The 22,979-nt window shown below is 40.3% G+C and overlaps 1 protein-coding gene across 7 annotated transcripts in view; it reads left to right on the top strand.

The window, feature by feature from the left end:
• The window catches only part of ablim2 (actin binding LIM protein family, member 2), a 108,945-nt gene that overhangs the window by 59,734 nt on the left and 26,232 nt on the right, over positions 1-22,979 (top strand). For 5 of the 7 annotated variants that reach the window (XM_051944055.1, XM_051944057.1, XM_051944060.1 and 2 more), the window contains exons 4-11: positions 3,759-3,871; positions 4,087-4,213; positions 4,841-4,934; positions 17,396-17,483; positions 18,485-18,543; positions 20,661-20,738; positions 20,873-21,016; positions 22,657-22,689. In XM_051944055.1, the coding sequence (XP_051800015.1) occupies positions 3,759-3,871; positions 4,087-4,213; positions 4,841-4,934; positions 17,396-17,483; positions 18,485-18,543; positions 20,661-20,738; positions 20,873-21,016; positions 22,657-22,689 (736 nt within the window). The remainder of the gene's footprint in view (positions 1-3,758; positions 3,872-4,086; positions 4,214-4,840; positions 4,935-17,395; positions 17,484-18,484; positions 18,544-20,660; positions 20,739-20,872; positions 21,017-22,656; positions 22,690-22,979) is intronic. The other 2 variants (XM_051944056.1, XM_051944059.1) reach the window with 1 other exon arrangement.

The raw sequence follows: 22,979 nt of genomic DNA on the forward strand, positions 1-22,979 counted from the left end.
TAGTGATGTGATACGTTAGTCAAGCCATGCTTTCCACCTCTAGCTGGATACCAGGATGTTCCCAGGCTAGTTGAGATTCATGATCTGTCTGGCAGTGCTCTGGTTCTACCCCTGGGTCGTTCCCAGAACTGATCCAGAGGAAGGCATCCTGAAGGCAGCCTGACCACATACCTGAACCACATCAACTGGCTTCTTTTAACACAAAGCAGCAGCTACTTAACTCCATACTTTCACCAAAGTTGAGGAGCAATCAAATGTTTTTCCTTCCTTTTTACCACAACAGTCTGAAACAATTCCTGGATTGCTGATCCTTTACTTAAAAAAATGAGTTTCTGTTTGTAGATGTAGCATTCTACTGTGATCCAAGTTTGAAATACATTTTAAATTTGAAGGATGAGCTTAATTTCTTACCTCAGTGTACAGACATTGTGATGCCTTAAAGGAAAAACTAGCGTCTTAGTGACATATTGGGTCACCGTATATTATCTGACAGCTTCAATGTAATTTTATGAAGTTGCATTTGAAAAGTGTCAAATTGAAATAGTCTTCATTATGTGGTGTTTGAGGTGTATTATTGTGGCACAAATTCAAAGCTTCACCATAGAAAATGATCTCTAGACTGCATTTGTTTAATACATGCACATATCCAGGCGAGTCTCTCAATCTGTAATGCATTTTTGATCACATGATTTTAACCCTTACTTGGGTTCGTAGCTGCGGTTTGAAGGTCACACAAAGTCATCAGCATATTCAACCGTGATTTTCTGTAGAAACAACCGGGTGGTGTTTCAGAATCTTACGTTCCCATGACTAAATACAAAACCATGCTTTCAGAGGGACATATTTTGTCAGCGCTGTGTGTTTTTTTTTCTATCACCAACAACAAATCTCCTCCTGTGGAGTACAGTAAGGTGTCATTTACACACACATAAAGCTGCATGCACGTACAAATATAGCAAAGCACATGCCGACACGTGGCGCTGCACGTCGCACAGTCGTCCTCACCTGTTTGGAGCCATGTGCATGCAGCGTGTGCATATCTGCTGGTGTGATAGCGGTGTTGTTTCCCAGGCCTAGAAAGGTAATGGGAGCCCCTCTCAGGCAGGAATTTTAAGTGTGTGGTCAGTCAGTGTGGCTACTTAGCCCATTCCCACAGCTAGTGTTAAGTGTCTTTTGAACTGGGGGTGGGTTTTCTAGTTCATATGTGTGTGTGCACATGCTTTTCTTATCACACTTTGGCGATCCCGAACCTGAGATCACAATGTTCCAGTGTGGCATTTGAGGTTTTGTAATGTGATCATCTAACTCCTGCGCTTCTCTCGTAACAAATATCGCTTTTGTGGCGGCAAAACACATGGGCTGATTATGAGCGATATAAAAATAGGGTTGAGGGGTGAAGAGAGAAAGCGCTGGGTTATACGTGTGTGTGTGTGTGTGTGTGTGTGTGTGTGTGTGTGTGTGTGTGTGTGTGTGTGTGTGTGTGTGTGTGTGTGTGTGTGTGTGTGTGTGTGTGTGTGTGTGTGTGTGTGTGGCAGTGCTGTGTTGATCATCAATAATTCAGTAATATGGCTGCATTTTTCATTCTCTCTGTCTGGGTTTCTTTGTGTTTTTTGTGTGTGTACTTCACCATTTACCTGCAACTGCAATAATACATGTAGAAATTGGCCTAGAATAGAAACAAGTAGTATAAAATGGGACATTTGTATGTTTTAACCTAAAATGTTATAACCTAAAGAGCTTAGGTGTGGTAACAGGGTTGCACATGCAGTTAAAAAGCAAAACCGCTAAGCTGAATGCTGCAAGCAAGAACCTTAAAAACTTCATTTTTTTTTTGCTGTTTTTACCCGTCTAATGCCTGCCTGGATGTATTCCTCTCTCAGTATCTGGCTGTGACAGTGTGACAGCAGCTCTAATATCACATTTCCATGCTGTAGGAAGCAGAACGTGGCGGCTCGTCAGAGGAAGCATCATTCCTTCTATACTTGACTTGATGACAGCAGCTGTGTGAAGGCAGCGTGCACAGAAACAGCCAGCAGACGTTAACATTGTTTCATTGTAATGTCTCTCTGGCGGCGTAATGGATTTAGTCTCGAAAAAGATTCTGGCTGGCGAGTGAAGCTGCTGTCCCAAGTTGCCCACTAGATGCTGCCACCAAGAACAGACACAAAGCTGACAACAATAGGTCACAGTTAAACACTAATCTGCTGCTGGAACGGGCTTCACTCTTCTCGTTTCAGGATTTCCACCAGTTGTTGCAACCTGGATGTAGGGATTAGCTGACATTCAGACACAAGTGCATTAGTGAGATTCAAAGTTGTTTAGGTGATAAGAACCTACTCTCTTCCCAAAGGTGTCAGATGGGGCTGAGTTCAGTTAATAGGGTTTCACATATTAGTACATTACATTTGTTTATAAGTCAATTACAGATGAGCTTTATGCTTAGAATTTATAATGACGTTAGTGACACAAAACCTGGGAAACCATTTCTTTTTGGAGCTTAATTTGTACACAGAGGCATCGTCATGTCGAAACAAAAAAAGACCAAACACAGCGTACTCAGTGCTGGATGCTTCTTATTTAGCAATAACCTGCATGTAAACTGAAATGCCGAAATGTAAATCTCTAAATTTGTGCAAAGGTGTTCCCCATGGCTCCATTTTGGGGCCACCAATTTGCTTGACTTTGGTGTTCCACATTATACAAATATCAATTTTTATGCAGATGACACTGCTGTTTACTACACAGTACAGACTTTGGAGTAAAATCTGTGTAATCTGCAGTCTGTTTTTTAACATTGTGCAACAGGTTTAATGAACTGAAGCGGCTCTAAATGTCCGATGTTTAAATTATTCATCAAATCTTCCACATTAAACCCCTTGAAACCCAAGCATTGCCTTTGTTGATGTAGCTTTTGTTTCTCCCTCCTAAACCGTTGGCAGCAATCCCATGCTAAAATAATAATAATCATTTTCTTTACTCTTCTTCCCCTTTTGTGTTTGTAAGATTGTGCGAAACACTGCAAAATTGCAGCAGCAGAAGCTATTTCAAGAATTCCTTTCAATAAAGTCATAAGAAGACTGCGTCCGTGTTGTATTGTGCAGATATTTTAAGACTTGTTTTCACTGAACGCCTATATCTCTAAATCTGTCCATTTAAATAATAAAAAAAATAAAATGACAACAGAAAAGTGTAAGAAGTAAAAATAAAAGCTTGAATGGTTTAATCTTTTACATTTTATCATTGAGAACTACAAATATATTCCTGAAAATATGGAAAGTTCATCAACTAGCCTTCAGGAGAATCAATTAAGACTATGTTCAATCTCGTAAATTAAAAAAAAATCTGAATGTTTTACATTAGATACTCAGCTATTTGGTGGTTTTCCAAATCTGTCATTGACGGAGTTCCACTGGAGAACATCTGGCTGGAGTCCTGTTTAGCATTTCTCAAATTTATTAATGCAGCAAAAATGTCCAGTAAATGTTCTGTCATGATAAGTTGGACAGCTGATAGTCATCGAAGCATTAATACTTCATGTCGGATTTATTCAGTCGTGGCAAGAGTTCAGTTCTGCCTTAAACCGGTGCTAAGCCACTTCACATGGCTTTATATGGTGTTTTAGCAAAGCTTTTATGCCCCATGATGGTTCCGATCCTCCTTCAGAGGAGTAAATGTCTTTTGGGAACACTGAGCACCAGCTGTACGGTATCAGTCGCATCCATCATCTGATGTTCTGTCTGTTTTCTATTTGTTTGCAGACAGCCGTTCCCAGCCGGCGACCGGGTGACATTTAACGGGAAGGAGTGTATCTGCCAAAAGTGTACCCAGCCTCTCCCTGCCAACAGCCCTGCGCCCATACAGGCTGTCCACAGTCAGTCGCCTTTTCTGTCTCTTTGAAAGCATAAATCACATCAAAAGCAAACTTCAAAATGTTGGTTCCATCCATTAAACTGGCACTTTCTTTAATCATGTTTCCCCTCCCGGAAAACGTTCCCTTTGTCCTTTTGCTCACTTAAATAAGGAGAACTTCAGGATAATTTCTCTTCGAATAACAGCTGATTGCCCTTCATGTGTCTGTTTGTGCAGACTGCTGCGGCTGTGGGAAGGAGTTTAAGAATGAACAGTCTCTCGTAGCGCTGGACAAGCACTGGCACCTGGGCTGCTTCAAGTGTAAAGTCTGCAACAAGGTGCTCAACGCAGAGTACATCAGCAAGTAAGTCACTGTTAAAGACACATTACTTCATTATTACTGTAAGCTGAACCGTGTCTTTCGAGAACCTATAAAAGCAACTAGTTCTTAAAAGACCCTAAAAGAGAATCAGCTGCTTTTTACCAAAGCTCTTGGACAGATTTTGCAGTTTCTTTTGGGTTCTTTCAAGACCCTCAAAGAGAAATCCAGTTGCTCTTTCCTGAAGGTCTTAGGTAGATCTTGCAACTTCTTTTAGGTTCTTTTAAAACTGGTTGATTTTTACTGATTCTCCTGGGACTAACTCAGAGATATTCCAGAATCGTGGTTCAAGTCTTCCCTTGGCACCTTTCTTATTAATGCACCTAATGTCAAAGATATAATGCAATGGAAAATCACACAGGAAAAGAATCTGCACTCTGATCTTGTGGTGTAATTTTATTACGGCAAATATTCGACAGACCGAGAAGGCTTGAAGAAGATCATTAAGACCTGATTGCTCCACTCATCGGAGCATGTAAAAACACTGCAAATGACTAAAATTTGAGAACCATCGTAACGTTGCTCCGTCTCTAAACAATCCAGCTGAGGAATCTGACTCTGAACGGTCTGCTGTAAGTCTGTCTGATGGTCTGTCCTGCGTTGCCCCAACAGGGATGGGATCCCCTACTGCGAGATGGACTACCACGCCATGTTCGGCATCCAGTGCGAGAGCTGCAAGAAGTACATCACTGGGAAAGTCCTGGAGGTACATGCAGCACTAATGGCTTACATTTAGAGGAAACAGTCTGTGAAAGCTGTTAGCATGCCTCATGTGGTTCACTGGGAGGAGAACTGAAGGAGGCAAATAAAATAAAGACAGATGCATGGATAGATGAATAGATGGGCCTTTTCGATTGCAGTTTCAATCTGCATTAGATGAGTAGAGGACTGAATATATAAAGACAGCTTAATAGCTTTTAAGCTGAAGATCCCATATCTTCAAAAATGAAGTTGAGTGAAGCTTGGAATTCATTTGACCGAAAGTAATGATGGTGTTACATTTTTCTAGTTTCTCTCAGCTGTTTTCTTGCCATTTCTTCTCTAATTTTTCCATGCATTTGTTCCCATTCAGTGCTGGCAACATCAGAAAACAATGCCAACAGAAAACACTCAATGTTCTGTCCCTGCTTCTTGTTAATGGTAGAACAACAGGTCAGACAGATAAATTAGCTTCTGAACAAGAGATAGTGTTGGCTGGTGGAGAAGTGGTTCCTTAATCAGGAGCTGCAGAGTGTGATTCTGCAGGTCACTGAGTACAGCTTTGCATTAAAATAGAAGCTGGCTCATCTGTGCACTGTTTAATTTGTGTTTGTTCATCAGAAATGTAACTTATTGCCTTCAAATGATGGATTCATTTAGCTTTAGTCTTGTTTTTGCCATTAAAAGTCAGATATCTTTGCTGCTCGCTGCCGTTTTCAGTCAGATGATTGATTCATTGCAGTCATGTTTCCATAAAACAGTCTTTTCTTCAGTTTTGTAGTGTTGAGTTCAAAATGTTGCCTCCATTACATACCTCCCCATCCAACTTCAATCCCCAGGTGCAAACAGACAAATTCAGTCCACGGCGGACCAAAAACACAAGCATTTTCAATTTGGATCAGACAGAATTTGCTAGTACAAGAACCACACTGATACAAAAAATCATGAATTTTCAATGTCATATTCAAAAAATAAGGGGAAGAATGCGACTTTTAATGCATTACAGTTTCAGAATAGATGAAAAAACAAAGGGATCTTACTCCTATTTCACATTAAAGTCATGAGTATTGCTGATCACCCTGTATAAAGAGTTGTAAAACATCTTTTTTGTCAAATTTGAGAACTAGATTTGTCGATTACTATGAGTTAGTTTAGTGTTTCAAGGTTGTGGGTTGGGATGCTTTGTGTATAGAAAGATAAATACAAAATCAGTAGAGAATATGAGCTGTTAAAGCTTGAATTTCTAATGGTCTTGAACATTCCTTTTATCGACGATGTGCATCTTTCAGCAACCGTAGTGTTTTTGTGTTTGTATTTGCATGATGCATCCTGTTGTTCTGTATTCTTCATGCTTCTCATGTTTGCACTTAACAGATTTCATCGTTGACCTCGTTTCCCCAAAGCGACCATTAAAAATTCAGCAGATCCTGCTAATGCAGATACATGAGAGAAGCTAGTAGAGCTGCTATCCATCAGAGGTGTCATGGTGTACATACATATACGTGCCTCTAGCCAAGGGGGTTTGCAGTAACGCAATGTCTCCCTACAATGTTCAGGTCTTTCATGTAATCTGTGGTGTTTAAAATGAACACAACCTTTTATTCAGTGACTTTAGACTTTAATGCAGCAACAAACCTGCACCGTTCTTGTCTTCTTCCGTACTCTGCAAGCTTCACAGCTCATACAAACCCAAATATGAAGCCAGCACATTGGGAAAAAAACAGCTATTGAGGCTTATAATGATGCATCCATGTAGAAAGGTGGTTAGATAACAACACCAGCTGATGTGCCTGGAGTGTTAGCAAGAGCTGAAGGAAACGTTAAGGTTCGGAAAAAGGAAGCGCTGTAATATAAGAAAATTCAGTTGCAATAGTTGTGTTTTGAACATTTCTGCAAAATTTACCAGAAATGTTGTATATTTAACAAAATTACACCTCTGAGCGCCGTGCTGTATTATGAGGTTAGAACTGATGGAATAATGTGGATGTCAAGTAGATAGCTTTTACTATTTCATACTACTCTTTGTATTATATTATATTATACTAAATTTTGCATGTATTTTTCATTTTGTTTTGCAAGCAAATCTATACAGTAGGGATGATGCCTGATATTGGCAGAAAAATGTAATATTGGTCATTATCGTTATCATTTTGTTTTGTTTTCTTCCCCATCATAAAAAACGATAAAAAAATGCCTGGATTTCGCCAGTGCACAAATGATGACATTATCAAACTGCGTTGTGAAGCGTGCAAACAAGCGTACAACATATGTCAGCATCGGTATCGGTTAATATCGGAATCAGAAATTGAGAGTTGGACGATATCGGCATATCGGTTATTGGCAAAAAAGCCAATATCAGACATCCTACTAAAATGAAAATAGTACCTGGGGCTGTAAATGATGCAGCACAGTACACACATTAGGCACAGAAGTTTGCATTCCTTTCAAAATAAAAGTCATGTAGTTAAGAATTGTTGGCTTGATGACACGTTATACTCATTTGTTACGACGCTTCCATTGCTATCACTGTATGCACAGATCTGAGGTCAGTTCCCTTTTACGTGTAACATCAGAGCTTTCTAGAAATTACATCATCAGTCACAAAATGTCCCTGAGAGCACAGGGCAGCGTCAGGAGGCTAATAAGGTGAGCTCTGCTGAAATGGCATGATTCCCTCCTGTAGTGAACTGTATATGTTGGTCCACAGGGAAGAATGAGGCAGCAAGGACCTGCTCTGTTGTTCTATCTTTTTGTTTTTTTCCATCCGGTTAATAGCTTTTTCCTCCCTCTGACTCTCGGGCAGGTCAACCCACCCAACCTCTACTACGACACGGTCCTCTTTGTGCAGCGAAACAAAGCAAACCAGCCTCCCGTTCTAGAAAATACCGACTTCATCCTCTCCAAACATCACCCGTATCCGATGCTTTTTTTTAAAAAAACAACTTGTCATCGGATATGAGGCTGTAAGAAAGGACGTCATCTCTTGAATCATGTGTGTGTGTGGCCTGATTCAGTCTCTGGGCCTTTATGAACAGTGTACACAGAGGCAGGAAGACATAGAGAAGCAAAGACAGAAGCATGCTAGTACCTTATCCTCAGCTGGAACAAAACAGTCTGATCCAATGGAGTGAACAATCTAGCACTGGGGTGAGATTATTCTGCTTTTTACCAATGATTTTCAGTCATGATGGGACTTCCTTACTTTTGTTTTGAAACATATAAGACACATTTTACCAGAGCAGGAAGGAAATAATGAGGCTAGGAGAGAGGCATTTCTATTGTACATTAGAATTTCATTGCTTTCTTCAAGGACACTTTGAATTAAGGAATGCCAAAGGAGGAATAAATAAATGGTGTTGCTGTAAAGGTATTCCTCAGCTGCATGCATGTTTGGATTTTTTATGAAGTCATGCTCAATTATTGAACACATTTTCTTGCTCTGTGAAACACCGATGATTTGCAGACGTTAGCTTTAATTAGCCCCACTCTTCCCATGCTGTGCTACTGGTCTTTTGACAAATAGGCTAGCAAACGTAGCCTCATAGATTTTGGTCTAAGGCTGGTCGTTCTGTGTTCTGATGACCTAAAATGGAATAAGCCCCTATATCTGTTTTTGTAAGTGTACGTTTAGATTCAATGCTATGTTAAACATAATATTAAGTACACCAGTAGAAGGAAACTGGATGTCTTCTTGGTTTTTCCAAGATACTTCTTCAGTTTTAACTGAATGGTTCCAGATGTTTATTCTCACCCCAAAACGACATGGCAAATGGCTCGTAACTGGCCCTGGAGATGTGAATGTTCGGTCTACTGCCTGATAAGGATTGACTCATGGTGTTACTGGTGGTGAAACTGTCTGGACTGCATTATAAGCACCTGATAAGTGCTATCATAGGCCCCCTCCTCTGTTTCGATTCTAACATTTATGACTTCACTCTCCTAAACTATCTGTGTTCTCTGTCTAGAATGTGAACGTTGCTGACTTCGAAGGCGTCCCTTTAGCTTTAGATAGAAGTCAGCTACTGAGGTTGAGTCTTGGACTTGTGGAGGGGTTGTTTACCCTTCCTGTATATAGATCTGTAGACTTGTAGTGTAAAACACTGCTCAGGTTGTGTGCTTTTGTCTTAAAGTGGTGCTCTTTGTTGGTTTTAGGCCTTCTGGGGATGTAGAACCTGCATCCTGATGGAAATAAATGACACTGAATGGGTCATGTAGAGTTGCTTCCTGGGTGACTTTGAAAAGATCCTTCACCATTTCACCAGTGATCTTCTTACCCAACAGCTATTGTTCAAAGTCGGTTTGTTAGCAATGCTAAGGCTGCCATTTCAGCAGATCAATGCAAAAGTTACCACGGATTCAATGAGTCTTATCAACACTTAAGCTTCTTGGCTTTCTTAGAAGGAGCAACAACCTCTGATTTGCTGCTTTTGCATGTCAGATTGGTGTTGGCAAGACTGAGGCTGTAAATAAGATTAGAAAAGATTAGTACTGACAAATATGATTTCATCCTGAGCCGCAGTGATCGTCAGGAATCCTGCCATGATTATAAGAACACTTTGAATTTATTTGTAGGGTCAACTTGGGGCTGGAAAACACATTGAATTAACTTGAAATGTAAAATTCCTCAACCGCAACTCTGAGATACTTGCATTCAAAGTTTTTGCCATTTCCTTGGAGATATGTAAGCCCAAAAAAGGTAATCAGATTACATCAGTTGTATGCAGATGATCTACTTTTGTCCAACAGTTGGACAAAATATGAAAATATGCAGAAGCCATTCCCATAGAGGAGATGGCTGCATATTTAGCATTCAAGTATAGTTTTTGGTAAAAACTGCAGATACATTAGGTTTAGTTGAACCTATCAGGTTATTAAATAAAACTAAAACCAGTCCAGTGTGTTTTCCAGCTTATCATGCAACCTGGCATGAAAGTTGAACGCACAACAAGAGACGGAAGAAGGATAATGAGGGAGAATTAGCTCAGATTGGAAGAGAGGCAGGTAGAAATGGAATGTGGTTTTCCTGAAGCAGCCTGTTGTTCCGCAGCGATGGAGAGAACGGACACGAGATACTCTCCTTGGGTCGAGAGAGGGATGGGAGGAAGAAAGCTTTTCGGACGGGGGGTCTTGGACGCTCCCGCCGTGACCTCGGAACAACAGAGCAGCTTTATGGCGGCAAACAACAATCCCTCTCTCCCACTTTCTCTGGCTCCTTTCATCCCATGACGGACTCTCACGTTCTCCGCTTTCATAAACACCTATCGGGTTCCAGCGTCGGCCGAGCGGCGGAAGCATTAGAGAACGGGACGGGAGCATGTTTCGGTGTCTCGCTCTGTTTGTTGTGCGAATGACGTCACCCACGTTTCCTATTGTGTGAGGCTATCAGGTGCCAAAGTCAGCCAAGCAGCGCCGAAAGAAGCGGTAGCTATAAAACGAGGGGAATTGTGTTAGCTCCAGGCGAGTTTTACCTTTTTATTACCTCATTCCTTAAAGAAAATACAAAACAATGATGTGGTTTCACTGAATGGACGTAGCAGTTGTTTTTGCTGACACTAAAAAGAAATGTTGTCGAGCTGCAGGGCTTTTACTGTACAGTTAGGAGATGAGTGAGGATTTCTGGCACAACTTCACCTGTTTTCAAAACACACAGAGTAGAGAAGAAAAAGTGACATAAACCACATTATTATTTACCTTCAAATAGGACAGAAAGGAAAGAAAAAAAAAACATGTTCTAGTTTGGGTGCCACCTTTCCCAGCATGGGTGTTACCCAATTATGATCTCCCATTTCAGAAGATATGGCCGCATAAATCTCACTTATCCTTCGTTTTGTGGATTTTATCAACTTGCAGTTACACTTTGTCCCTTTAGATCTGTATTCTGATTTCAGCAAGAGTGTGAAAATGAGGTTTACTGCTCCTTTACCGCTGTGTGTTCTTCAAAGTTTTGCATTTTGACAACATCTTGGGTTATTTTGCACTTAAAGCAAATGATTCTTTGGGGGAAAAAATGGAAATTTGAAGTCGACTTTGCCTGAAATGAAGCAGCAGCAATGCCTATTTGTGAGGAATTAGGAGATTTAATACATCTAACTTAAAACAGAGGCTTTAATCTTACTTGTTAGCTTAATTTCAGTGAACTTTGAAAGTAATTGCATTGCAGCAATTGAAACAATTCATTTAAGCTCTCCTTTTTAGTGTAATGCCTTTAAAAGTTGCTCATTGGGCGTACTCTGAAAAGGCCTCCGTTGGTTTTTGGACGTCCATCTGACTCCCCACTGGCTCCTCACATGCATGAATGCCTCTTCTAGACTTTCCAAACGTTATTAGCCTGACTGGATCAAATTATGCTTACAAAAAGGGCCGTTTCATTCCATTTGTGACCCTCAGAAAATTATATTTACAGCTACTGGGTAGATACTTTTCGTGTGCATCATGTGATAAACACAGAATTTGCTTTACCTCTTGCATCATCTCTTGATCTTGATTCTGGCCAGAATTGATCCAAACTGAATCTGCAGATTGGTGAGACAGTGCACTTATGGGATCACCAAGATCAAGAGAATCCATTCTGCTGTTCAGTTCTTCTTCGCTTTGCCAAGCTAATGCTGTGCCCTGTAGTTTCTGTTGGTTTTGCTTCAGTGGGCGAGGAGAAGTAGATTTCGATGACCTTTTAACTTGAGGTTTTTCTGCAGAATGTTCATGTCATTAAATGTGATTTCGGTATGCTTTTGTGTGCGTTTGCATGTTGCATAAGCATGAATGTATCCTTGAATCAGCTGTAAATGAGACCCTCATGACTGGTGGTCTTTTAGAACTTTTCTACCAGTGTTGGAGTTTGAGGATGTTTTATCAATTCCAAAGTCCGACTATCCTTGATTACTAATAATCAGCATTAATATCAGCACTGAAACCACCTCAGCTGACCCTTATTTTGTGACCATATTATTCAAATGTCTTGGATGATTTAGCTTCCCAGAAAACCTTCAACAAAAGAGGCGCTAGTAGCAAAACGACTTTTTCTCAGACTTTGCCCACAACCATCTTTAAGTTTGTTGAAGTCCTCACAGTATCATCTTGTCCTACCTCACCATTAAATATATGCAATGATTACAGAGAGAGGACAAGATTCACAGCCTGAATTCATAATAACCGCATCACATTCACAGTTTGTCAAATTTGAGAGGTTAAAAATAGATTAAAGTTGTCGTTTTCAAAGTACGACAGTTGTTACACTGATGTTTCGCTGATTATCATGCAGTGTTATGAAAAACGTCATTGTTTGTTGACTAAAAGACAGAGCCAGTTAATATATTTGGATATTAAAGCTTGTATTACATGCAAACTCATAACATCATGAGCTATACTTACCGTAGTGTAATCCCTCTGAGAGCTGATGTCATTCTTAATAAGCACAGGCCCGTCTCTGTTGTTTTTAAATCAAAGGCCACCGTAGAGTTGTCTTGTTGTATAAGCTGTAGAGGCCATTTGCGGCCGTTCTACCTGTGCTTCGCTGCACTTTGAAAGAGTGGCCGAGAGACCGAGCGTTCAAAATGCCGTGACATTTGGTTGAGATCAAAGAGTGTGTGCCGTGGGGACGTGTCCACTCAATACCTGGTGGAAGGGGGTTGAATTGTCCCATTGCTGTGGCATTTATTTATTGCTATTTTCAAGATGTCACTCATCTGCGAGTCAAAAAAATGAGAGCAGATGCTGTGATGCCTCAATGCGATGATTTGCCATCTGCACAGTGTCAGCTGCAAAACGTGGCGTAAGCAACAGAGAGCAAGAGCAGCGTAGGTTTACCTCAGTGAAGAGTGCCAGGTAGTAGGAAACCTCTGGGAAATCTGACAAACTCAGCAACGCAAGAACATCAGTGAACTCTTTGTTTCAGTTTAAGACTTAAAAATGCGCCTGCAGGTATCATCTTTTGCAGAATAGAAACGGAACCCCGACAGTCCAGAGGGGTTTGGGCATCAGTGGTCACTTTAGATTACATCACAGACAGCTGGCACCTCCTTGGTGGGACACTGTAAGGTCGAGTGTTAACTGATTGAACTTGAACTGAAACAGGCAAGGCATAAAATCAGAGAAAGATGCTGTGATGATTGGTAGTAGGGCACTCTTTGCAAATGTGAAACCAGATAGAGGCCAACTTCACCAAACAGAAAATCTAAGAATAAGGCCGACTTTACACAGTGATTGACACATTTCGTCCCAACTTTGAATGCTTTTTGGACTCATGCAGGTGTCAGATATCACAGGAAACGCACAAGTTCTTTTTTCTCTTGAAGCCTGAGTGTTATGTAACAGGAAATCTACTGTAAAAGCTTGAACTGGATATAAACCCCCTGTCAAAAGTTTTAGGACACTTTCTCATTCAAATAAATGAGAAGCTGTCCTAAAACTTTTGACAGGGGGTGTATATTGAATTGCTGTTCTGCTCAAATAAGTAGCGATGCATTTCAAAACACAAGAGTTTTCACGTACACTCGACTTGATTAAAGCCAGAAATAGACCACGAAACAAGTCGCATGTTGCGCACGGTGCACCAAAATCTGTTCCAATCTTGTAAATGGATCCCTTCCCTCGTCTGACTGGTGTCTGCAATTGCGAGATTGAGAGGATGGACAGGGCATTAGAGCGGGGATAATTTTGAGAAAGCACATGGTGTGTAGGTAAATAAAGAGGTAGAAAAGGCTCAGCAGCTCTTTGCATCCTCACCGATCCTTTCACCACGCTCTAATCATCTCACCCCGATCTCTTCATGAGCCGCAAACCTCGACTCTGGCTGACCAGCTGCAGCCTCAAATCATCAGCTTTCAGGTTGGGCCCTCCTCTTCCTTGACATATCAGTCCTGCAGGACATTGAATATGATAATTTTCCCCTCATGCAGCCCCGGATTCTGACAAAGGAAGGATTTGATTGCAGTGCTATCTCTTTTCCGGGCCTCTCATACTTTCCATGTTTGAATTTCAATCCAGTTCCGGCCTTTTATCTCCAGGCCTCAATGTTCCTAAGTCAACTTCCTCTTTTCTCTCCGTCTCTGTCCATTTATCTGTCTCAATTCAGTTCAAATATGAGGTTTTGGCAAAGTGTACACAAGCCTCTGCCAATTTTGACCTTTCTCTTCCTCTCAGTAATACCTGGACCTGGAGTGTCCTCCCCCCATCTGCTGGCCATTTAGTCCAGACAAGCATTACTCAGGGTGTTATCCAAGAAATAGGGTGTTACCGTCCTGCTATCATTGCCTGGTGGAATGACGCAGCAAAGTGGAGGCACCTCAGAGGGATTGTGCGTAATCAGGCCGCCCGCTGAAGTGAGATGTGATGCCTTCAGGAGGCGTGGATCAGCAGACTGAGGAGAAGAATGAGTTCATTGCAATAACCGTCCATCTTGAGTTGTTTAGTTTGTTATTAATTCTGTAAATCATATGTGTTTTAAAGCTAGAAAAGCCGCCAAGTGTGAGGTAATCCCACTCGGTTCCAGTGATAATGTGTGTTCTTTTTGTTGTAGCGACACAAAACAAGACAAAACGGGGAACTGGGATTTGGAAAATCACAACTGAGCAAGTTGAATAGAAGACTTAATAAAATAAAGAGATTTTGGCAAGATGGGGAAATTTAGACTGGAGATTTGATCTTTTCGATCCCTGAAGCAGGTTAAGAAATCTAGCAAAGGACAGGAGTAATTTAGCAACAACTCCTTCTGGGTTCCACTTGAACCCAGCTGAATGTTTGGAAAGTTCGTCAAGTTTTTAAGTCTTGTTTTGGACCTGATCTGAAATAGACTGCTTGAAAACCTACCCAGCCTGAATGTAAATGCCAGAAACAGGAGCAACAATACCAAATCCAAAGGGACTCAAGACTCAGGGCTCAATAGAGAGCACCAGAACTGGAAGCAATATTTTCAAGCAGCCAGGTCTTGAATGCAATGAACTAAGTGGACCCCTAAAGACCTCTGTGTCTCTGTTTTCCACCTACATGCTTTGATAATTGCTCCCAGTTGTTAAGGTGTTGGTTTGGATCCAGCATTTTGGAGCTGATCTAATAATGAACTTCTAGAAAACTGACCTAAACTGAACATAAATGCAGGAAACAAGAGCACACTGGAAAAAGCGCCCTTCTCAAAACAAGAAAAAAAACTTATTTCAAGGAACTTCTACCTTAAATTAAGTGGGAAAAATCTGCCAATAGAACAAGTGAAAATGACTCGGTAAGATTTCTTGAAATAAGAGATGATATTTAGAAAAATGAGATCTTAAAATTAGCTGAGGAAACTTGTTTTATACTTTATTTGACCAGGATTGTCAAGTTTAGGTGTCTTAACCCTCCTCTTGTTCTTATTTACGGCACCAAAACATATTGTTTCCTTGCCTGAAAAAAATTCAAAAACTCATCAAAAAATTCCCCAAATTTATAAAAAAAAATTGCAAAATTTTCAGGAAGAAAATTCCTTAAAAGTTTCCCTCAAAAGTTTTTTTTTTTAAATCCTCAAATTTGGCAAGAAATAAAAATTCAAAAAACAAATTTTTTAAAAAATATTTTCAAAAAATTAATGAAAATCTTCCCAAAAAATCCTAAGAATATATTAAGTGATTCCCTATATGTCAGTAAAAGTTCTAATATTTTCTTTCAAAACATTCAGAAAAAAAATCAACCAAAATCCAGCGAATTTCGCTGGATTTTGGTTGATTTTTTTTCTGAATGTTCTGAAAGAAACATTTCTTTATTTCCATTAAAAAATTTTCAAAAAAATTCCCAAAATTTTTTGAAAATGTCAAAGTTTTCATCGTGAAATATATTTTTTGTCCTTACATTTTAAAACTTTAAAACGCATCAATTTCCCCTGCAGGACGACACGAGGGTTAAAACAAGATAATTTCAAGATTGTTTGACTTAACAAGATGTTCAAGACGCGTTGTCTTAAAACAAGTCCCTCCATCTTTTGCTGAAATGTCCCTTGTTTGTTTTCTTTCGTGAATTTATCTTAAATCAAGTGGGATGAGGCATTTTGACTAAAAATAAGACAAACAGACTTGGTGAGATTTTGAGTTTTTGCAGTGTAAAAATGCCAAATCCGTATGTGCTCTAGACCTAAGGATCAACCCAGGCAGTACTTCTTCTGTCTGCAACGTTTTTAACCAGCGACGTCTTGCAAGGAACCAAGATGACCTCTACAGACCTCTACATCCCAGTTTCCTGACAGTTTCACAGGCCCAGTAGTATTCCACACCACACCTCCGACTCAATTTCACAAGCGCATCCATCCTCACCATGACAACCCCCTCCCATCACACTGCCTTGTGGATTCCTCTTCAAACTCTGCAGATAACATAACAACCTCCATTAGGTTCGAAAAGTCAAGCCACGTAATAGCGACTCCATGTTAAATCCACAGGCCGTGATGAACGGTCGCCCACTGCGGACTCGCTTTGAAGATTTACTGGGGATCTGCAGGACGCTTTGCACGTTTTGCGTTGAAAGTTAAAGCACCCTTGAAGCTCTGGTTGCCATTTGAGCAAAGATTTACCTGCTTTCAGAGCATGCAAGGCTTTTCAAAGAGTCAAGTTTGTACTTTCATTCTCGTGTTATTCTTGCACCTTTCTGTGAACTGAACAAAACTGCAGCACTCCTTCCACAACGCAATAGCTCCACCTAGTGTCGGACTCATAAAACACATCATTGTCTTTGTTGTTTTTGTAGCTGGTGACACTTCAATGAAAAAAAGTCATTGGACTGAACTACAGAGACTCATTATTCATGTTTTTATGATAAGTTAATTATGTATTTATTAAAAATGTGTCTTCAAACAAGCGGAGACACATAAACTCTAATGTCTGTGGATTGTTTCAGGGTTGTGTAATGACTAAATAACAACACATTTACAATCCAATCATGCACCCTGAGGGGGAAAAAACAACACAAAGGGAATGATTTTGCCATACATGTGTTGGAATTTGAAAAGTTAGGGTGCTAATTAGACATTTACTAACAATTATGTTATGGAAAATGTCGTGTTTTTGGAGCTTCATCCATACAGTTAGTCAGCAAAAAGTCAAACTTGCTCTCAATTTGTGGCTTTTGAAAGTTTATTCATGATGTTAAAAACAGCAATTGTGAATATAATCTCATTTTGTGGAGCTTTCGGTCGTATCACACTGTATTTCTCATCAGAAGCCCAGTTTTCATGGATCTGCAGGAGTTTGTTTTCCTTCAAACACACATTTTATGGTTATTACGCTAATTTAAATAAACAGAAATGCTACTTTTTGGACAAAGACTGCAATTGCAACCACGATAACCACCAAAATGAGATCAAAATTGCATCTCCACCTCTATTTGGATGATAATGTCTCTTTTGCAAGTCTTCTAACTGCAATGTCGAGCTAACAAATTCCATTAAGTTGACAGATTTAGCCAATCACACCTGCCGCATTGCTCTAATCTTTTCTTATTTCTCGGTCAAAGGCTGGAGAGAAGCATTACCACCCCACATGTGCCCGCTGTGCCCGCTGTGAGCAGATGTTTGCAGAGGGAGAAGAAATGTATCTGCAAGGTAACAGCAGCCTTCGTATCTGTTACTGTCGCTCCGTAACTTTCAGAATAGGTTGTATCTGCAACCACAAAGGATTCAATGCTTGAACACACGACCGTCTACTATCAGACAATGAGAAGCACCAGAGTTGATGATCTGGTGATGATTTGTGGTTCTCTTCACTCCCTCCTTCAACACCTGTCTTTATTTCACCATGAATGAATCATACACGTGTGCTGAGTCACTCTAACGCACTCATCTGTGGCACCATTGCACATAAAGCAGCAGCTGGTGCGTTGCCTTGGGTGCTCCGTTTGCTTCAACTCTTACTGAAGTGCTTTTGTCACTTTAGGGTAAACTGATTTAGCAGTGAAAGTAGCTTTCTGACGCCATAACCATAAATAAACGCCACCGCATTAGATGAGGAAAGCTGTATTTTATGGATTTGAGAGTGTCATTTTGAAACAAGGAGGAGAATGATGCAAGATTTTTGTGGATTTATCACACAATGACGGCAATGACGCTGTTTGTAATGCGTCATTCATACAGCATGTGCGACTCAAAGCAAGTTACATGAGAAAATAAAATGAAATAATCATGTTAACAGACAAGGCAGTGAGGTACATGAACCCGCAATGGATGCAATTAACAGATCTGATACCATTAAATTGCACAAAACTACATAAAAGCTGCATACACCCCCTGTCAAAAGTTTTGGGACGGGTTCTAATTTATTTGAATGAGAAAGTGTCCCAAAACTTTTGACAGGGGGTGTAAGTTTCATTTGAAGCTGCTCCAGGGGTAAATAAAACAAACGGTAACATAGATTGCAGCATCTTTCTATGTCTTAATTCTACTCTGGGAATCATTTAAGGGACCAAAGCAGAGGATCTTAGAGGTATACAAGAGGCATACCTAACCAACAAAACTGATCATCTACCAACAGCTGGTCCACTAGGAGATTTAAACACAAAAAAGCAAAATCTTAGATGGCTTAACTGTCTTTGTCTTTGTGTCTTCAGGATCTTCTATCTGGCATCCTCCATGCAGACAAGCAGCCAAGCAGGAGGAGAAGAGTAAGGTGGGTTTCACAAGACAGTCAAGACACAGCTAAAAAAGATAAAACTCTTTAGGGATTCAGTAATCCTTCAAACCGAAGTACACGGAGCCTCGTTTGTCGTTTCTCTGATAGTCGTTTGGAAGGTGGATTTTGTCACTCTTAGATCATCAGGAGTAAAGATACCATTCAAAGCTCTGATTAGAATATAGTTAGGTCGACTATTTCCTGGAATCGCTCCTGCCTTCTGTGAATCTGAACCACAATAGTAACATTTTGAGCCGTAAAACCAAAACAATGATCTGAAAGACAGTAAAAAAAATCTCCAAAGAAATGAATGGAACTACCTCAGTGATCATTCTTTGTGGGTTTGACAGCACAAACTACAGATTTCTCTTTAGTAATGTTCATGTGATCAGATTTTCATGTAAAATTCTTGTTTTGTGTGGTTTTAATGTCAATGCTCAACAACATTAAGAGATTTAATAAAACCTACTAAGGGGGAAATGCAGACTTTTGTCCAATAACCACTGCCAAAAGTGCAAATTTGAATCGACTATCTATTGTTTTTGCAATTGGACTTTGAAAGGCACCAATTTGAGCCATTTTTTCTGCAATTTTTGATAATTTACCTGTATAAACTGGGAAATTTAGCAATTTTTTTGCAAGGTAAGTCATATTTTTCAGTGTTAAAATGGATCTTTTCTGGAATATTTGCATATTATATGCACAAATAGCATAATTTCAGCTCTTATTGTTGCTTTACAAGTCATACGGGTGAATGTTATGAGTTCATTTGTAGATCTCAAGACTATACTTTATACTTTATAACTATGAAGAAGCACAATGAAGTAGCTGTTCAGAGCCAAAATAACAGAATAATCTCTGTGAAGTTGGAAGTAGCGGTTACCCTGTCTTAGCGTTAGCGATAGCTTTTTATCAGCAGCAAAGCACCGCAGTTGAGTCAAAGGATCTAGGTTTTAGCGTAGCATCAGCAGCCCTACTGCTTTACATCCACATTCCTCCATCTTCTGTCCTCATTGCTCTTCATCGCCCATTTCCTCCCCAGAAGCAGGTCCGGATACAGCTCAATGACGTCCCAGAGCAGCAGGTCGGTGCTTCCATCCGTCCATGCAGCATCCGCCCACCAAAAACCCGACTCAGCCTCCCTCCCTTCCCCTCCCTCCACAACCATCTGCTGCATGGGTTGATCGTAACCGTTTGACACCTTACCGCTCTACCGGCCACCTACTCTAAAGACACTTCAGCGTCAGAGTCCGACTCGCTCCTGATTTCTGCTGCAGAGATGCGAGCGGCCGGTGATGGATGATGCTGGTTGTTAGTCTGCGCATGCGCACAGATGGTTTAGAGAGCTGGTAGAGATGGCTGGCGTGGCAGTAGTCGAATCCGTAGAGGGTTACGCTCACACAAGGTGAACAGACAGAGTGGACAAATCTGACTTGTTTTAAGAAAATGATGCGAGATGGTAAAGATCTGGAAAGACAACCATATCACAGTCAAATACTGAATTTGTCCTGAAAGTCTTTTAGCTTGTGTGCTTTAATAATAACTGATTAGTGCTGAGTGTGCGGCACAGCTTCACTAATAGAGCCATCATGCTCTCTGTGTGATGTGTTTTCTTTTATTGCTATGATTGGAAAGTGATTAAAATGATCCAAGCTAAGCACGTTTTGCTGGTTTTCTATGGAAAAACTTGCTTTTCCAAGTTCCCACAGGTGTTCCTTCTGCTGGAACAGTAGCGGCTCTACAGACCACAGATGTTTCACTTGAATATATTTTTGGGTTGGAGTTTTCATTGAGACCAAACAATGTTAATATGAGATGTTGCTTTAGGCTCTGGGGTGTTGTTAGGGTGCTTTCCTCTATTTTCTGACACCTTTAAAAATAACATGCATTCATGTATAATGAATGGGACCATGAGTTTCAGCAGTAACAGGGTTTGAACTCATCCATTGCTGCTGGAACTGCAGGATTTGCTGTGTTGTTCCACTGAGGAGAAAGTTAGAGGTTTAAATTGGGATATCACAGATGTATACCTAACAAAGCATGAGTTTTTATGGAATGAACACACTATTTCTTGATGCATTCAACCGATAACTGTGTATTTTTATGTGTCCCAGGTGACCCGGACTTCATCTGAGAGCATCACTTCAGTCCCAGCGTCCAGTGCCTCTGGATCTCCCAGCAGAGTCATCTATGTAAGACTGCACCGCCTCCGCGCACCACCAGGGGGCAGAAGATGCACATATGGTTGATGTGTGGTGATCATTTTATGCATCCGACCTCAGCAGTGCATGTGATGGATGAATAATTGTCTTCTCTGTGCTGCCAGGCCAAACTAGGAGAGGAGATGTTGGATTACAAGGACCTGGCAGCCCTTCCAAAGACCAAGGCCATCTACAACATCGACAGGCCCGACATGTTGTCCTACTCTCCGTACGTCAGCTACCCGTCTGAGGAGAGGCACTACGGAGAGGTAGAGCAGCTTCTTACAGCTCTATGATCTGTCTTTCTGTTCTTCTTTCTAACTTTCTCACTTCTATTCCAGTGGTGGACGTTTACTGGGTTCATTCACTCAACTTCTGTACTTTAATGACATTTTATCCACATATCCATTAACATTTCAGAGGGAAATTTTCCACAGTCAAGGTATAGTTGTTAATAATTATGGTGCAGAATTGACAGTAAATGAAATGGTTAATCAAAGGTCAATACCCTTATGAGCTGCAAAATTCACTTACAGTAAAAGCAGTCAAATGATAATACAGTAATATGCAATTAAATTCGTGATCATGATACTATATATTTGGTAGTTTTACTTTTCAGAATTTGCTGATAATACTTATCTATTCTCTTCTTTCCTCTGTTTTGTCACTTATGGTGCCATTTTCTAATTCAACAACCTTAATGTTTGGTTCATAAGATGAAACTAATGATTAATATCAGTTAACTTATTATAAGCTAATGTTTTAAAGACATGCGCCATTAAGTACAAACAGCTGTAGGTTTTTAAATGTTAATTATGTGCTAACGTCCACTTTAATTTAGTTTTTTCATCCATCCAAGACCACTCATCCAATTAACTTCTAGGCAAATAGCTATCGGGCATCAACACCAAATTCCTTCATTACAATTAAACAATTACCAGGCTCAGGGAGGGCAGATATCTGCCTCGACCTGGCAGGGTGAGGGTAAAGGGGCAACTGTGTGTAAAATGTAAAACAAGACTTGGATGAAATTTAGATCTGTTTTCAGTAAAAATCAGCTAATAACTTATGAAATATTTCAAAAAAATGAAATAAAGTAGACACCAACCAGTAGTTTTTCTAGTTTATAGTCGATAACTGCTCTGCTAGACATTAAAAAATAGTTAATTAACCATTAATTAGACCAATAATGACACCTTATGAACCCTTTATGATGAGTTTTGCAATAACCTTGGCAAACGAATTATAAATAAATGAAGTGTTGCACCAGATGTTTCATTTTTTCATGTGTTATTTTGTTGTTGTTTTTCACATATACATGAATGAGCACACATTGTTAAACGGGGCATTTTTCCGTGAATAAACAAACATGTCTGGGAAAGCTTTCTGCAGTAAATTCTCAGTGTTTCTGTCCTGATGTGATTTACTGGGGGTCTGACCAACGTATTGGATGATTTTAGCTCATTCGAATATAAATTGCATATGTTTTAATCCGAATGTGTGGAGACCTAATGTGATGAAGATGTGGTGTGGGGGGTTTTCTTAGTGATTTGATCAGTCGGATAGTAATTGCCTGTTAGTAGAGTTGATTTGTTTCGCAGGTTTCATTCTGAACTTCTTCTCGCAGCATCTCCTGTTGTTTTGCTTTGTATTTCACCTCGCTGTCCCTCCCTCAGTGAAGCCATTCGTCTTTTGTTTTTTTCCCCTCTCACAATCACCTCCATTCCTTTGCAATGCGATCACAGTCTCACGGCCCCGAGCATGTAAACCGAACCGTGTACTTCAGACCCACTTCATCCGCTCATCAGGAATGTCCTCACGTTTTACATCATTGCCCGATGGTTGACTCATATATCCTCACATATGAGTTCGTCCTAATCATTGGCTTTCTCCCCGTCTTCATTTGCAGTCCCCCCAGCTGCTTTCTCCTACTCCTACTGAGGTAATACGATGCACTTTGTCCTACTGTGGATGTCATGCAGCCTTCATCAGTGCCTTCCTGTGTGTGTTCGTGTGTGCACAAAGAAGCTGTATTATCATACGAAGGAAATGAAGATGTTTTAAGGTGAATTGGGAGCTATAAATATGTTTTAAGTTCGTAGATTTGGCCATCGTTTGTATCAGATATGACAACATTGTACCTACCAGGAAGCTACCAAGATGTAGGAGCATCGTAGCATCATGAGCAGTTTGTCTACACCACTGATTTTGGAGGCAAAACCTACAATAATG

The sequence above is a fragment of the Acanthochromis polyacanthus genome, chromosome 23, assembly GCF_021347895.1.
Source record: "Acanthochromis polyacanthus isolate Apoly-LR-REF ecotype Palm Island chromosome 23, KAUST_Apoly_ChrSc, whole genome shotgun sequence".
Taxonomy (NCBI): Eukaryota; Metazoa; Chordata; class Actinopteri; family Pomacentridae; genus Acanthochromis; species Acanthochromis polyacanthus.